Source organism: Chlamydomonas reinhardtii, chromosome 7, assembly GCF_000002595.2.
Source record: "Chlamydomonas reinhardtii strain CC-503 cw92 mt+ chromosome 7, whole genome shotgun sequence".
NCBI lineage: Eukaryota > Viridiplantae > Chlorophyta > Chlorophyceae > Chlamydomonadales > Chlamydomonadaceae > Chlamydomonas > Chlamydomonas reinhardtii.
This window is the reverse complement of record NC_057010.1, coordinates 3225679-3240821: the sequence shown is the minus strand read 5'-3', so window position 1 is coordinate 3240821 and position 15143 is coordinate 3225679. Positions and strand designations below refer to the sequence as shown.

At 60.8% G+C, this 15143-nt stretch overlaps 2 protein-coding genes across 2 annotated transcripts; one reads left to right on the top strand and one right to left on the bottom strand.

Annotated features, from left to right (window-relative positions):
- Positions 1-30: 30 nt before the first annotated feature.
- On the bottom strand, positions 31-9788 carry CHLRE_07g334100v5 (uncharacterized protein). Its single transcript, XM_043064238.1, has 33 exons — positions 9498-9788; positions 9354-9429; positions 9146-9277; positions 8892-9010; positions 8592-8712; positions 8355-8461; positions 8136-8234; positions 7888-8007; positions 7705-7737; positions 7412-7573; positions 7149-7256; positions 6920-7032; positions 6622-6801; positions 6191-6483; positions 5958-6013; positions 5649-5819; positions 5240-5476; positions 5041-5127; positions 4774-4909; positions 4501-4625; positions 4154-4338; positions 3839-3942; positions 3502-3628; positions 3231-3353; positions 3015-3109; positions 2714-2892; positions 2439-2597; positions 2093-2259; positions 1803-1932; positions 1493-1666; positions 1156-1377; positions 681-830; positions 31-495 (listed from the first exon to the last, which is right to left on the bottom strand). The coding sequence occupies exons 1-33, from the start codon at positions 9612-9614 to the stop codon at positions 382-384; spliced, it is 4521 nt and encodes a 1506-aa protein (XP_042922806.1). The 5' UTR covers positions 9615-9788; the 3' UTR covers positions 31-381.
- Positions 9789-9898: 110 nt separating this feature from the next.
- CHLRE_07g334025v5 (uncharacterized protein) lies at positions 9899-11254 on the top strand. The gene is made up of 3 exons (XM_043064237.1): positions 9899-10161; positions 10363-10431; positions 10630-11254. Exons 1-3 carry the CDS (start codon positions 10051-10053, stop codon positions 10711-10713), a joined length of 264 nt encoding a protein of 87 aa, XP_042922805.1. The 5' UTR covers positions 9899-10050; the 3' UTR covers positions 10714-11254.
- The last annotated feature ends 3889 nt before the right edge of the window (positions 11255-15143 follow it).

Genomic DNA, 15143 nt, shown 5'->3' with positions numbered 1-15143 from the left:
CTCTGGTTGCAATGCCGTAAACTGTCATCTTTAACATGCCATTTACACGTATGCCTACAACCCGCGCTCTCCAAACAAGCGTGACGTCGGCTTGTCCGCCTCCATGTCCGAGCCCGCCCCCATACATGTCTGAATCCCGAGCGCGGTGTCACGCCTTGGCCCTTTCAAGCCTTCCACGCCTTTCGCCTATGCCTATCGCTTGCGGCATTTGGCCCGCCACCTCGCCGTCCTCTCTTCAAGCCACTCCAGCTATGAATCTATGCTGGAGTTAACAGCCTGCTCGCACCCGTCGTCCCTGCCTGTCGCCATCACACTCTCCGTCACCGTTCGCAAAGTCCTTACTACTCGAAGTAACACATATGCGTACTCACACCAATCTGCTTATGACCGAATGGACTGCGGAGTGATGGACGGCGCTGTCCGCGCCGTCTGGCGCCAGGTGTACTCCCACAGGTCCACGCCCTCCGAGTCCTTCCAGCCCTCCACCAGCATGCCCTGCGTGCAGCGTGTCCGGTGGTCATCATGGGCATGGGCATGTGTCAGCGGCACAAACAGGACCCATGCTTGCCAGTCAACACCTCTGCGTACACAATAATTCAAGTTCTTCGTCCACCAGCGCCCATACATGGCATGCAGTATGCCGTTCCACAGGCGAAAGCCTGCAGGTTACACGCCCGTACCTTGCTGTGCAGCACCAGCAGCATGTTCTTGAGCGCTTCCGGCAGCGCCTCCGCCAGCACCTCCCCCTGCTGCCGGTTGGCGGCGGCGGCGGCGGCCAGCACGTCCAGAATGCCCCGCCAGATGGCGCCGAACGTGGCCAGGCTCTCTAGCTGTGAATGACAGAAACGCGGTGTGGTGGTGGTGGTGGTGGTGGTGGTGGTGGGGTGGGGGGGTTACATTCATGATTAATTAAGAAGTGAAGTCGTGGGCAGGTACAGTTGCAGAGTAGACGCGTTGTTACCGATGTCCGTGGGTGGGGGGGGTGCAAAGATTGGTACAGAGAAGAGGGGGCAGGGGTGGGGTCAAGCGGAGGAAGGCAACTGGATGACACACGCTGCCGCTGTGTGGATGCATGATTGGAGACACACGGCTATGTGACAGAGTTCCCCAATGCCGGGTGCACGGCCCGTGCCCATAGCAACCCCGGCCGCTCACTTGCGTGTGGTACAGCAGCACCATCTTGGACAGCGCGCGCACCAGCTCGCGCACTGTCACGTCGCACTGTGGCATGTCGCGGCTGTGCATGAGCTTGACAAGGTCATGGCCCAGCGGCAGCAGCAGCTCCGTCAGCGAGCGCGCCAGCCCCGGCGGCGGAATCACCAGCCGCTCTGCCGCCACCACGGTGCGCTGCAGGCACGACATGGTGCCGGTGCGCACCTACGAGGAGAGACGGCAAGGGGCGCCGTTTGGATGACACCAACGTGTGCACAAGCATGCTACACAGACTCTGGGAGCGCCAATGCGTGCCGCCCTCCGCCCGCCCGCCTCGCACCTCCACGCTGGTGTTCTTGGCAAGGCGGCACAGCCAGCCGATGAGCAGGTGCCAGGTGTCGGCCTTGAAGGCCAGGAAGCCCAGCCGCTCCAGCGCCTCGGGGGAGTGCTTGGACTGGCTGCTGATCCACCACAGCTCCAGCCACTCCTCCGCGCTCTGAACCAGGCGGATGGCCTGTCCGGGTGGACACACAGCGCGAGTGTCAGCCAACAACAGGGCTATGTACCATATACTCGGCCTTGCGGATTGCGCGACAGAAGGCACAAGCGGCCTGCCACGCCCCTGATATGATGCACGCGACCGCTCCCACCTGGCTTATGTGGTTCGGGTGGCCCGGGCGCTCGCCGCGGCGCGGGTCCGGCACCGCGCGCTCCAGCAGGTCAACCGCCGTGGAGACCACCGTGTGGTAGTTGAGCATCGACAGCGATTCCTTCACCACCCTGTGCCGTACGTTACGAGGCCATGTGTACTGGTTGGTTGGATGGCCATCACCAGCAGCACAATCACAAAGCCTGAGCCCACCTCCGCTGCTGTCAGGACCAGCCTTAGCCAAGTCGCACTGCAAACAGCCAACACGGCCGCACGCACACGCAAACGCACCAGGTGATGGTGTCCAGGCACACGGGGTAGGAGGCGGGGTCCAGGTGGATGACCTTGATGAGCGCACAGATGGACATCCAGGCCTGCTGGTTGTGGATGTAGGCGGCGGCGCCCTGCAGCAGCGACTGGATCTCCGCCGCGATGGTGGAGGCCAGGTCGTGGGCAACCTGCGTCCGGGGGGCGGCGGGTAGCGAGCCAGGTGAGCCGCCAACAAGCCGCACAACCCGTTCTACATGAACTTCACACAAGGTTTCACTTCAGGTAACTTGCATCCGTGCTTCCACTGTGTTCCTTGTACATTTTTGGCCCCGGTCCCGTGAAGTAGTGGCGCTACCGCGCCCCGCACCTGTTCGTCCACCAGGCTGAGCAGCTGGATGCCGCGCATGAGCGGCTCGCTGATGTCGGCGGCCTTGTAGGGCAGCAGGCGCTGGCACAGTCGCATCATCGCCATGATGGACTTCTGCACCAGCACCGTGTCGCACTCGCGGCTGTGCTGGAAGATCGTCTGTGAAACGTATGTAGTGGTAGGGGATGGCGTCAGGCAAGGGTTGCCGAAGACAAGTAGGCAAGAGGCCTGTTGCATCTTGCAAATGATGGCCAAGCACCGGCAGATGCACCCACCGCGAAGTGCTCGTATGCGCGCGGCCACAGTAGCGTGATGCGGTCCCGGTTCCGCAGCAGCACCGTGAACAGCAGCTCCAGGCACAGCTCCGAGGCGTCCCACGGCATAGAGGAGGACGGCGGCCGCGGGATGGGGCCACCGCTGCCGCAGATGGCGCGGACCAGCTGCACCAGCGACTCTGCTGAGATGTGGATGCTTATGTGAGTAGCTGCCCTCTAGCGCCGATGCAACCTTAAGAGACACTCAGCCACAGGTTGTGCTTATTCGCACACCCAGAACAGGCAGTACGACAACACTCACCCTGTTTGAGGAACTTGCTGTCCATGAAGGCGTCCTCGAAGGCACACTTTGTCAGGCAATCCTCCGCCGCCACCACCGCCGCCCGTTCCGGCTCACTGCATGAGGCAGGACGGCCCCCGGCCCACGCGTTTCGCACACGTAACATACGGTAGCCTCTCCAACCAGTACATTGCCACGGTCATCAATTGCAAACCGTTCTCAACAATGTGGGCGTACCTGAGGAGCGCGTTGGCGGCCTCCATGGCCGCCGTTGCCGCCGCAATGCTGTTGGTGTTGCCGCGGCCAGCGGACGGGTCGTTGCCAGTGGGTTCCGAGCTGAGCGAGAGGATCTGCGTGAAGCTGCTGCCGGCACGGGATTGGCGCGACGTGGCAGGGGACAGAACCCGGTAAGCACACAGCATATCCGGTATGAGGCTGCGCCAACGTGAAAAGCTGGAAAGGTGCGCCGCTGACGCAACTCATGCGAGGTGCCACAGCACAGCCGCACCTGGATATGTGCTTGAAGATGGATGAGGTGCCGCTGTTGGCGGTGCCCGCCCGCTGCAGCGCCAGCCGCCGCGCGCGCAGCGAGCTGCACTCGCCGTCGCGCACCACCAGCCCACCGTCGCCATCCCCTGCGGGCGCTCGAATGGGTGCAAGGGAGCGGGGGCACACGCAGCATAGGCCGCCGGGGCGTTGGTTGCTGTCAGCACTCGAAGACGGCGGGGGTATAAGCGGGCACGGCCCACAACCCAAGCTCATGACCATCCAAACAAACCGCTAAACCTCCTTTGAGTCGCTGTTGCAGCCGAACTAAGCCATAGCCCGGAAGCGCCCGGTCCTACCATTGAGCGCCCTGCAGAAGCTGTCCGGCAGCAAGCCCCGCCGGTACAGCTGCACCACCAGGTCCATCACGTTGGCCCAGCCCCCGCGCAGCGAGTCGCCATGCCTGCAAGGCCGCGCGAAGGTACGCATAACCCTGGCTTAGGTCTTGCGCGTTGGCCGTTCCTGTACCTGCGCTGTGCCAGGCCACGGCACGAGCCACGCACACTGCTACCTTCTCCCCCATGTGCCGTATTGCTGCTGATTTGACGATGCCCGCACCACGCAGGATATCATGACCGTTTCTCCAAACGCGAAACCCATGACACGTGACGCACTTGTTGATGACCGCTGCCAGCGTGCGCGTAACGGCTCGCAGCCGGGGGTCGCGGCCAAACACCACGTCGCTGCGGGCGGAGGCCGGCACCTGCGCCAGCTGCTGGAGCGGGATCTTGGACAGGTTGACGATGATGGAGTCCGCCACGTCCTCCAGCTCGTGCGCCGCCGCAATCTGGCAGGCCAGCTGTGGGCGGGGCAGGACAGGACCGGCATCGGGTTCAGCAGGTCGAAGCACATGTTCCGTGCCGATGTAACCACGGGGCTTCCGAGGGCCGTGTACATGTATCGTTAGCTCAATACGCCCGCGATGACGAGCGCGCAACCGGATGTCCGCCTAAAACTGCACCTGCAGGCCCTCCAGCGCCGACCCAATGAGAGCCTCGTTGGTGCAATTGTCCACGATGGCGCACATGGCGTGTACCGCCGGGCCCCAGATCAGCCGGAACATGGTAGTGTCGAATAGGTGGCGGCCTGTGCACCGGACAAGACTTCAGCTACAGTATGTGGTGTGAAGCGTCGGCAAATTCCGAGGTCCATCCGCTTTCCCGCTCCGCTCCCGCTCACTTCTTACTAATCATGAATGTAATCCCCCTCATGCCTGGACGCCACCAGCACTCACCACTCTCGCTGGGGAGCACTAGGCCGCGCTGCGTGCCGCTGACCTGCGCCAGCTGCAGGAAGCACTGCTCGCTCACGTCCATAGACGCCGGCTCCGACAGGCGCAGAGGCGTCTTCACGATGGAGTAGTAGATCTCCTGTGGGCCCCGAAACGCGCGTGCACGCGTCAACACAAGGCAGTCCACCAGCCATACCCAAATCCTAGTTTGCAGACGTGACCTAGGACATGGGCACCACTAGGTATAACGGGCTAATCCAACCACCGCACCTCCAGGAAGCGCTTGTCAAAGTCGGTGCCGTCGTTGACACCGCGAAGGTTGCGCTGGAACGACTCGAGAGTCATCTTGTTCTTGACCTGTGTGAACACAGACGGGTACAACGGCAGTCGACATCACACACGTGTTGCCTCGAAAGCTTCCAGTTCCACCTGTCAATAGGCATAAATCACTGCACTGCTGGCCTCGCACCTGGTTGTTGTGCTGGTCGGTGTTGAGCATGATGACGGAGTAGGCCAGCACGTAAGCGGCGTCGGCACAGCGGAACACGTCCTCGTTGCCGGCGTAGTAGTGCCGCCCAAAGGCGTTAATGATGCGGTCAATCTTCTGGGCCTCGCCCGGCAGCTTGAACGACTCCAGGAACATGCGCAGCGCCGAGTCGAACTTGAGGTGCGCGAAATCAAAGCCAGTCGTGTATGCCTCCAGCACCTGCAGCGGGTGAAAGAGGCCGGGCATGCAGTGACATCGTTGGCTACTTCCTATGTCAACGGGAAAAGCATGTCGTATTCGTGATTGAAGAAGAGCCCGGAACGGTTGTCAACACCGCGTCCGCCTCAGCAACACCAGCTTTTCTTAGTGCGACCCGGTTTCCCGAACCCACCTCCAGGTAGAAGGGGTCAGGGTCACCCAGGAGCTCGCCGATGGTTGTCTTGTTGAGGCCGGGGCAAGTGCGTAGGAAGTGGCCCAGCCGCGTGGCCAGCAGCTTCTTAGCCGCGGTCGCCGCCTCGGGATCCGTGCTAGGCGGCGGCTGCTCCGGAAGTAGCTTGGCAGCCTGTTGGGGAAGAAGGCGTGATATGATGTTCGCGATGCGCTGTTGCATTGCCTAACGCACTGGCAGCTGCTTGAGCGCAGTAGCTAACCTAGGCATGACCCCCAAGTCCTGATCGTGCACGAGCGATTGGTCGCTCACCTGCATGGCCACGAAGCCCTTCTTGAAGTCCTTGTTGAAGTGATCCACTGCCAAGCCTGTGTTTGTGAAAAAGCGTCAGCCCCTCGCACACGCTGTACTTTTTACATTGTGACGGACCTCCAAATGTGCAGTTCCCCTCCTAACTCGGCATCAGGTGACAACGCGGCCCATTTTCCAGTCCCAGCAGCCACAGCTGGTTGTGCCCAGACCGGGCGGCAGAACTCCTTGCTCACCTATCCGTGCCTTGAGGCAGCGCTCCGCCATGGCACAGCGCAGCTCCAGGGGGCCCGTCACCGGCACCCCCCGCACACCCGCGCCACTGCCCGGCGGCAGGCCGCTGCCCACCGTCGCCAGGCCGGACGCAGTTGAGCCTGGCCCCGCGCCCGCAGTCGCACTGCCCGCCGACCGCGCCTCCGCCGCCGCCACCTCCGCGGCGCTTAGCACGGCTCCCGGCTCCTGCAGCGCCGCGGAGCCGCTCGTTGTCAGCGACTTGCTGCTAGCCGTGTGTCCGTGCCCGTGGCTGGTGCTGCGGATGCAGTAATAACAGATCGGAGGAGTCAATAGTCAACAGTTACGCAAAACAGCTGATGCAGGCCCTCGACTGGCTACCCTTGTCCTGGGCCAGCAAGCTTATATCCCCAGTCATCACTCCAGGCGCACTTACGTGTGGTTCAGGTGGTGGTGATGGTGGTGGTGCGTGAAGGGGTGTGGCGCCAGTAGCACATCGGCCAGGGCCCCCAGGTCGGGGTGCGTGCCCGACACCAGCGGCCCCCACAGGTCGGCGTAGAAGGGCAGCTCATTTGCGGGCGACGGAGCCGCCAGCAGCTCTTGGCCGTTGCGCGCACTGACAGTTTGCGGCAAGGCGGACAACAGCACACATAGTTTCATGGAAGATCCCATCCGAGGCATACGTTGCGTTGTATTGTTGCACCATTGTCAAGTGCTTGATCGTATGAGCGCACCTCTGCGCGAGCGCGTTGAGAATCGCCAGTAGCGCCTCCAGGCTGATGAAGTTCAGCGGCCCCACCGACGTCTTGGACACCGGGAACGCCGTCTTGGAGATCAGCGAGCAGACCTGAAGGGGTGTTGCGTGATGCGGCGACTTTCAAGTAACGGCAACCTTGAATGCCCTACAGTGTATGCCCTAGGAGCTGCTATGTCACTCGCAACTGTGATAGCCCGCCGCCGCACCTCCTCGAACAGGTTTGCGCGCTCCACCCGGCAGTCGCAGTTGACGAACATGTCGTGCACGAAGTTCGGCTGGCGCACCAAGTCCAGCAGGCCTTCCAGCGCCGCCTCCTGTGTGGCGGGTATGCGAGGCCGCACCGTCGGCAGCTGACACCATTCGCCCCTGTTTCGCCCATGTGTACCCTGATGGTTGCCCCTAGCACCCAGGCTGCTGTACAACCTGCGCAGTGCCTGTCCTTTCCTTCCTGCCCAGCATTTGACCGCACCTGCTGCTCCAGCGCCAGAACGCCCTTGCCGTCCGCCAGCTTAAGCAGCACGCGTTGCAGCACCGTCTCCATCTGGGCCATGGACACGTGGCCCAGGTAGGAGCTGATTGCCAGCAGCGTCTGGCAGAAGCCCGTGATCACCGACACGCTGCTGTATTGGACCTGCAGACAGATCGAGAACGCAGTCGAGGACAAGGTATGCGACGCAGCAATCATAGCGGCACAGGCAAGCACGGTGACCTGATTTGAGGCCCCTGCAACAGAAGCGCCATGTTTAGTGCTGCATTGCTCACCACTGCCTGGCACATGGAGTACAGCAGGTCCACCTGCGCACACGTAAGAGCGAGAGTTCTGCTGTTTCCAACGTGCATGCTGCAGAACACGAGGTGCTGGCTGCAACGTCCCATCCCTGCGCGCCCTCCACTTCCGCACAACTTCAACGCACAGTACCCATACCACCCCACCAGCTACCGCACCTGCACCAGCCGCGCGAGCGGCTCCGCCAGCACCAGCGCCCCACCCGCCACACAGATGACAGCGTGCACTGTGTCCAGGCTGAACACCACCATCTCCTCCACCGTTTCCTTGGTAGCGCCCTGAATGACAAGCACCCAGCATCCCAACATTGCATGACGGAGTCACAAGTACTCGCATGAAGAAGACGAGTATTGCTGTCACACTGCGTGCGTCTACCCTGTAAAAAAGACTTGTATACCGGGCCCACCTGAAGAGACGGCCCCTTCTGGATGAGGTCGATGAGGAACTCCAGGATGTTGACCGCCGCGCGCACACCATAGCGGCAGGTAGGCTCAGGCACCGGTTGCTGCAAGAAATATATGCGACAACGTGTTGACAGTCCCTCATCAATTGCAGACTTGTGAGCGCGTGCGTTCCCGCACTCAAGCGATGCATTTCATATGGCGATCACAGTCCTTGGACCCACCTGGTTAATCTCCGCCGCCTGCGCTGCTAACAGCTGCTCGGCAACGTTTTTGAAGACTGTCCGGATCATGGCGCCGCACGTCTGCCTCGAGTAGTACCCCATGATGTCTGCAGGAGGAGAGAACCCGGAGGTTGAACCAAAATCGGGAACCATGCCAACGCGGCAAGCTTGCCAAATGCCGTTGCGGATGCCCGGTAGTACATTTGAAGCCCCACCGTGCTTGGTTGCGGTGCGTACCTCCGTACTCCTTCGGCTTCTTCACGGGGTCGCCCAGCATGAAGGCCGCCTGCACCGCTTTGCAGATGGACTCGTCTGTCAGGAAGCAGCCCGCCGCGCTGTTCACCGCCTGGCCCAGAACCTGTCTCAACAACGCATACAGTGTACGGTATAAGCAGTTGTCAGTAGTCAGCGCACGGTGGCTTTGCAAATAAGACTGAAGAACGCCAGCATGCATGTTAGCTGAAGAACACGAACCGGCATGCAGTATGTGCAACCAGCACGCAGCTGCCCCAAGCGCTACCACGGAAAAGTCATCACCTGCACGATGTTCAGCAGCACGATCTCGTCCGACGAGTTGTTCGTGGACTCGAATTTGCATTGCGTCGCGTCCTCCACAATCTGGTTGATGGCCTGCTCCACGTTCCGCGTTCCCGGCGCTGCGGCAGGCACACACCGTTTCCAGCGTGAACAACAACCTGAAGCTAATCTTTCGCCCCCACCTCAACCCCAACCCCCAACCCCCAACGGTCATTCCTGTCAAGCCCCCAAGCGACGCGCATGCGGGGACCTACCCAGCAGGTTGCTTTCGAGGATGCGCTGAAGCGCAACCGCTGCTGCCCCCGTGATAGGACCGCTCACGTCCGACGCTTTGATCAAGTTTAGGAACGGCGACAAATATATCATGGGGTCCACATCCCGCCAGTCTGCAAAATACGCAATAAACCGTCAGCACAAGCTCTGGGTGTTGCGGGGCGTCGCCGATCACCCTGCAACACTGACCCTGAAACTTGAATATTTCCGAGCGCAGAGCCCGAAAAGCGTCATCATATTTACTCGGCTCGTTGCGGTCCTCCTCCTGCGTGCACAAGAGAAAAGCAGCTGAGAAGGGACACGAATCGAATCGAGCTGCCGACCTCCACTCACATAGTACCGCGGCACCATTGCCCATTTGGCATTGTGCCGCATCGCCGTGATAACGCTGGCAATCTCATGGTTCAAAAGCAGCGTGTGCGCGGCGGGTGAACCGCGATGAAGGGCCATTTTAGTGTGCGTGCCCAGCAGCCCTGCTCAGGTTCCTCTGCTGACGTATTCGTGCCTAGGTACAGCCACTCAGGTCGTGGAAAATCGGAACATTGTGTATCGCAACAGGCACGCCTTGTGGTTAGCCTGTCTTGTGGAATAATGAAGTAATCTTGCGCTGTCTATAACATGGCCATTGTCAGGCTGTCTCGCTATGCATGTTGGAGTGCAGCAAGTCTAACTTTGGGGCTGCATGCGGACACTCAAGCAAACAAGGCCCAGCCGATTGCAGCTCGCTGTAAAAACTGTTTACAGTATCTGTTGTGTGGAATAAACAAGCTTTGAGAAATCATTTATCGGTCGAACTTGTTATATTTCAGGCAGGGCAACATACCTGAGACCTACTGTTACATACCTCAGACTTTTCACATAGTATCATACGGTAACTAGTTGGAACATGTCAAAACCACTGATGCGGAGCTTGCGGGTTGTCCTGTCGAACGGGGCAAGCATCACTGTGCCAAGCTCGCTGCGGGGACGCGCGGAAAAGCCATATTTCTTGAACTTTGTGAGTCTGTAGAAGGAGGCGACTGGGGCAGGGGGTGCGGGTCGTGAATGGCTAGCGGGGACAAACGGCAGCAAAGTCAGCACAGGCTCCACGCTGGCACACCCCACGACCGATGCATATGTGCCCCCGCTTGTCGGGCTGTCCCTTCAAGTGTAATTCGCATCCATATCGTTCATTACCACCAGTTCTTGCGCCTTGCAGGATATCCACAACCACAGTGTCTGGCGTCATAACATCAAAGCAGAAGTCGAACAGGACTCAGCGAGCCAGGCACGTGATCTCCTCCGTCGACTCCCCCAAGCACCTAAAAATGCCGTGACTAAGCGTTCCCGATTGCGTTCTTTTGCCCGCCGCACCTCCACCCGTGAACTAGTTACGGTACCGCTCATGCGCTGGCTAGAGGTCATCCATGCCTCGGTTTTTGTGCGTATTCGCAGCGACTCAGTGGCGCATGTGACCTCTGTGCAGGAAGCGCCGGATCGCACGCGGGGTTTCTACGACAAGTTTACCGGAAGCAATCTCAAGGACAAGAGGCATCGGCGAAACGCATAAGGCGGAGTTGTGGCTGGACTATGTGTAGGGCTAGGAGTGATGGCATGCTATGGCATGCCGTGAGGGCGTGTAGGTGGGGCAGCCTGATGTGAGGTTGCGCCGGAGGGCGGGAAAGATTTTATCGTTTGTATTTTTCGAACGGCATTGGGGCGTCCCACTGAAGCTATTGCATGTGGTATGCGCCAGGGCGGGCGGATACACGAGGACGCGCAGCTAGGCTAAAGACCTTACACATCAAGTAGGTAGGAGTCAGGAATCAGCTAGGAAGCGGGATGCCACGCCCGCTGCATTGCTGGTGCTGGCCAGAAACGATGGTGCTTACTGGTCCTCGTATCCTTGTATTCTCTTGGTTCGGGTGCGCTGGGCAAGGGAAGCGCATCCTCTTAGGCCAAGAAAAGCATGGGAAAGCACAGACCGCAAGGGCTGCAGCGGTGACCCCGCAATAAACTATGAGACACGTAATTGTAGAGATTGTATGGCCTGTAGCATTGCGGCACGGTGGTGGCGGCGATGTTGGACAGCGGCTGCAGCGCGGGGCCCAGCGGTTGCATGTATGTGCGGAGCGGAGGGAGCAACATTGATGAGTGGTGGACCCGGCAAAGTGGGCAGGAGGGCATCAGGCATGACAAGAAAAGGTGGCTCTCCCTTGCAAGGGAAAAGTGGGCTGTGCCGCCACGCCACGTCCTCCGTCTGAGGCCGAAGGTTCCGATACTAGCCTCATCTCCCGGACATAGCCGGGGTCGGTTGGTACAGGCACCGCCCGCCATATGTGCCCAGTCGCGCCCAGCTATCAAGCACTAGTGCAGCAGGCAGCAGGCCAACCAGACAGCAAGGAAAACACCCCTGCCGCTGCAGCTGACTGCCCGCTACGCCATCCTCGTCAGCACAGGTCGCTAACCAGACAACACCGGCAGGTCTCAACCTGCGCGCCGGCGCCGCTTTGAAGGCGGCGCCGCGCTGTCCTCCTCCACGTGGCCTTGCCCGCCCCCTCTGCTCCGAACATGCGCGCCGCCACTGCCGCTGGGCCCAGGGCCGCCCGTGCCGCCGCCACCACCGGGCCCAACGCCGTGGCCGCTGCTGTTGCCGCCGGTAGGCGCGGTGCCACCACCCCCGCCACCGCCGTCTCCAGGCCCTGCACCGCCGCCACCGCCACCGCCACCGCCGCCGCCGCCGCCAGGCCCTGCACCGCCACCGCCGCCAGCAGGTCGCAGGGCTGCAGGCCGCGGTTTGCCAAGCAGCATCTCCATCAGCGCGTGCCGCATGTTTGTAGCCGAGTTGGCATCGCGGCCCTGCAGTTCAACATGCAAACAGGGCGTGTGTCATCCCATGTGTCATCCCGTGTGTCACCCCGTATCATCTCCAAACCGCCCTGTGTCATCCCGTGTCATCCCGTGTCATCATCTCCAAACCGACCTGCCGCCCCAAACCTGCCCCAAACCTGCCATCCCACTTACCCACACAGTCCCGCAGTGTTGGCACACTTGGACGTCGCGGGCACGCGAGCCACCAAACGGAATCACAACTTCCAGGCAGCGCTGCCCGTTACCAAGCAGGCGCCGTCCGCACTTCGCACACACCTGCTCAGACACAGAGATAGGTTTGGGCCAGGTAAGGTACGTGTGCATTGAGCGTTGTGCGCATTGCTTTGTGAAGATCACAGCGTACCTGGCTGGTGTAGTATTCGTCCACGTAGACCACCAGGTGGGCGTACTTGTCCACCAGCAGACGCAGCAGCGCCCGGTTTGGGCCCCTGCCTGACCTGAATTGCGAAGTAAGTGAGTGAGTGGGTGAAGGTGAGTGGGTGAGTGAAGGTGGGTGAGTGAGTGCGTTGCTGAGCGCCTGTTGCCGACGGGGAGTTACAGACATCATTAATTAGCAGGGGGGCAAACAACGGCAGCCTCAGAGCACAACCCAGCCTGACCCAGGATACAATCAGATAGACTGCATCTACAAAGAAGCTGAGCACACCCCAATGCCCACCTGGTCCTCCTCGTCCTCCTCGTCCATCTCTGCTCCGCCCTCGTTGCCCGCCTGCGGCTGACCAAGCGCCATGCCCGCTAGTCCCCCCAGCGGCACCTCATCGTCGTTCACCTCCAGCTTCGCACGACAGTACTTGCGAACCCATTTGGGAAAGTTCGCCCTGTAGTGCTGCTCCAGGTTGGTGAGGACGTCTTGAAGCAGGTGGTGCACCAGCTGCGACAGGAAACGACAGGGCATATGTCAAAGACATGAGGCATTCACGACCGCGGTCCCAGGGAGTGACCCGTACCTGGTGGTGCGCCGTGATGTCGATGGCCGGGCCACCCGTGTCCTCGCTCAGCAGCGGTGCAAAGTGCGCATCGTAGAAATGCGACAGGAGGCTTTGGCGTTGGCGACGATGCGTGGACGTTGTGATGAGCGCCGCGGACTCCTGCAGCAGGTTGATGTCGATGGTTGGCACACGCCGGTGGAAGACGTGCTGTTGTGGCGAGACGTCAGCCCGCTCGCGCACTGCGGGCATTGGGAAGCAACCAGCAGGTCAATGATACCTGCGCATAATGCGCTCTAGCATAAAGCGCTCTAGACTTAATGCTTACGTCCTTGACGCCGCGCAGCCAGTCCGCACTGCTCCCGCCACTTGGTGTCGCAGACCGCGCAGTGGAAGGCGGGGTCCGTTCGGCAGACGACGAAGTGCCGCAGGAAGTCCAGCAGGCGGTACCGAAGGGGCGTGGCCACAAAATCTACCTTGAACCTAATTGCTGCGAGCGTTGCCTCGTCCTTGCAAACGCTTCGCAGCGACACCTTACGGGTGCTATTTTTCTGAACCATTATGAACGTTAGGGGTGTGGGAGCCGGCCCACACCCCTAACACGGGCAAGGTTGGGCGGACTTCAGAATTGTTTGGCCTGTGCTACGGCTACAAGGGTGCGAAGGGGAAAGTTTGAAGTTGGCAACTCTTCCTTTGTGGAATCCGCGTGACAGGGCTGCTTTCCTTGCGACCTCGCGACCTCGCGAAAGTCAAGATGTCCATGGACTCGCGAGGTCGCTTCTCGCTCCAGCCGAGTTTTCCCTGCCGCCTATTTTTCTACAATAGGGAATAGCAATTTATAATACGTGGCGCTCGCGGTTTGCACCAGTTTGGCACTTTTTGTCAACGCAGGCAGGCAGGCAGGCAGGCAGGCAGGCAGGCAGGCAGGCAGGCAGGCAGGCAGGCAGGCAGGCAGGCAGGCACGGACAGGGGCAATCCTGGGGGGCTTCGCCCCCCCTGGATCGCTTCGCTGATACGCATGATAATACAGCAATTACCCGGCTTAGCACAGCGGAATGCGAGGACGTCAGCGAGAGGAGAGCTGGTCAGGCGAGTGGTAGGAAGGAACGGCTATGTGACGGCCGTGTGACGGCCCTTCAGTTGTGTTTAGGTGCGTGCTGCGGCTGTCTGTGCTTGGCCGCTGGACTGAACGGACACCGCGCCTAGCCGCGCCTGGCTGTGGGGCTGTGATGAACCGGCACAAGGCTACCTGGTCACCAGGAATAGGAGTGCCTTACCGGTCACATCAGGGGTGTTCCTTTGCCTGAGAGGAAGGTTACATGGCAGGAGAAAGGGAGGTGGAGACAGTCAGACAGGCGAGACGGCCATGTGACAGGCACCACGGAGGCTCGTTCAAAACTAGCCAGATGCACCACCACCGCAACATAAGCGCAAAGCCGCAAACCCATAGACAGCCCAAGGCAACGGGAGGCCCCCCTGTACGAGTAGACGTAACCCAAGAACCTCTCAGACGAGAAAAACAGGAAATCAGCATAAGGAAGAGGGAAACAGGCACCCAGGCACCCCCAACGAGCCCGCAGGGCACGGCACACGATGCAACGCGCAGCCGCTACCCGACCAGCACGCACGCCTGTCTACTCAAGCTGCGGCACGCGCGCGCAGATACCACAGGCCGACACGCGCACCGGAACCACCGCACAGGCACACGCGCCATCAGCGCAGGCTAAGAATTAAGAAAGTACACCCCGCCTTAGGTCAGGTCTCGCGCCCTAGGCGGGATACCCCTGGTTCACCTGCTGCAGACCTGAGGACGCGTGTTCCGTCCAGCACTCCAGCCCCGACCTCGAAGGTGCATAAGGGGATAAGATGGTCCGCCAGCCGGTGAGCGTGACCTCCTGGAGAAGTCTCATCCTTAAGTTAACTACGGCCTGGTGCGATGCTGCTGGCGCACGGCCCGCAGGCGCGCGGTCAGCCCCGCCACAGGCGGTCCCCACGGACGTGCACCTGTCTGCGGGCTGGCTGGCCGTGGCCTATGCCAGCGCGGCCGGCAGTGTGGCGGACAGCGACATGCATTTGCTAGTTTCCATGGGCTACAGCACCGGCGCCGGAGGCGCCACCACCGACGGGCGCGGCAGTGAGGCAGCGGGCGCCATGATCGGCGGCAGGGGCAGCCATGCCTACC

Excerpts from the sequence above, each read along its gene's own strand:
- CHLRE_07g334100v5 (XM_043064238.1), bottom strand. The coding sequence starts at position 9,614 with ATGGCCCTTCATCGCGGTTCACCCGCCGCGCACACGCTGCTTTTGAAC. Across the intron at positions 9,011-9,145 it reads CCTCGAAAGCAACCTGCTGG|CGCCGGGAACGCGGAACGTG; the intron begins GTAGGTCCCCGC and ends TGCCTGCCGCAG. Across the intron at positions 4,339-4,500 it reads CGGCGCTGGAGGGCCTGCAG|CTGGCCTGCCAGATTGCGGC; the intron begins GTGCAGTTTTAG and ends CCCCGCCCACAG.
- CHLRE_07g334025v5 (XM_043064237.1), top strand. The coding sequence starts at position 10,051 with ATGTCAAAACCACTGATGCGGAGCTTGCGGGTTGTCCTGTCGAACGGG. Across the intron at positions 10,162-10,362 it reads AGCCATATTTCTTGAACTTT|GATATCCACAACCACAGTGT; the intron begins GTGAGTCTGTAG and ends TGCGCCTTGCAG. Across the intron at positions 10,432-10,629 it reads AACAGGACTCAGCGAGCCAG|GAAGCGCCGGATCGCACGCG; the intron begins GCACGTGATCTC and ends ACCTCTGTGCAG.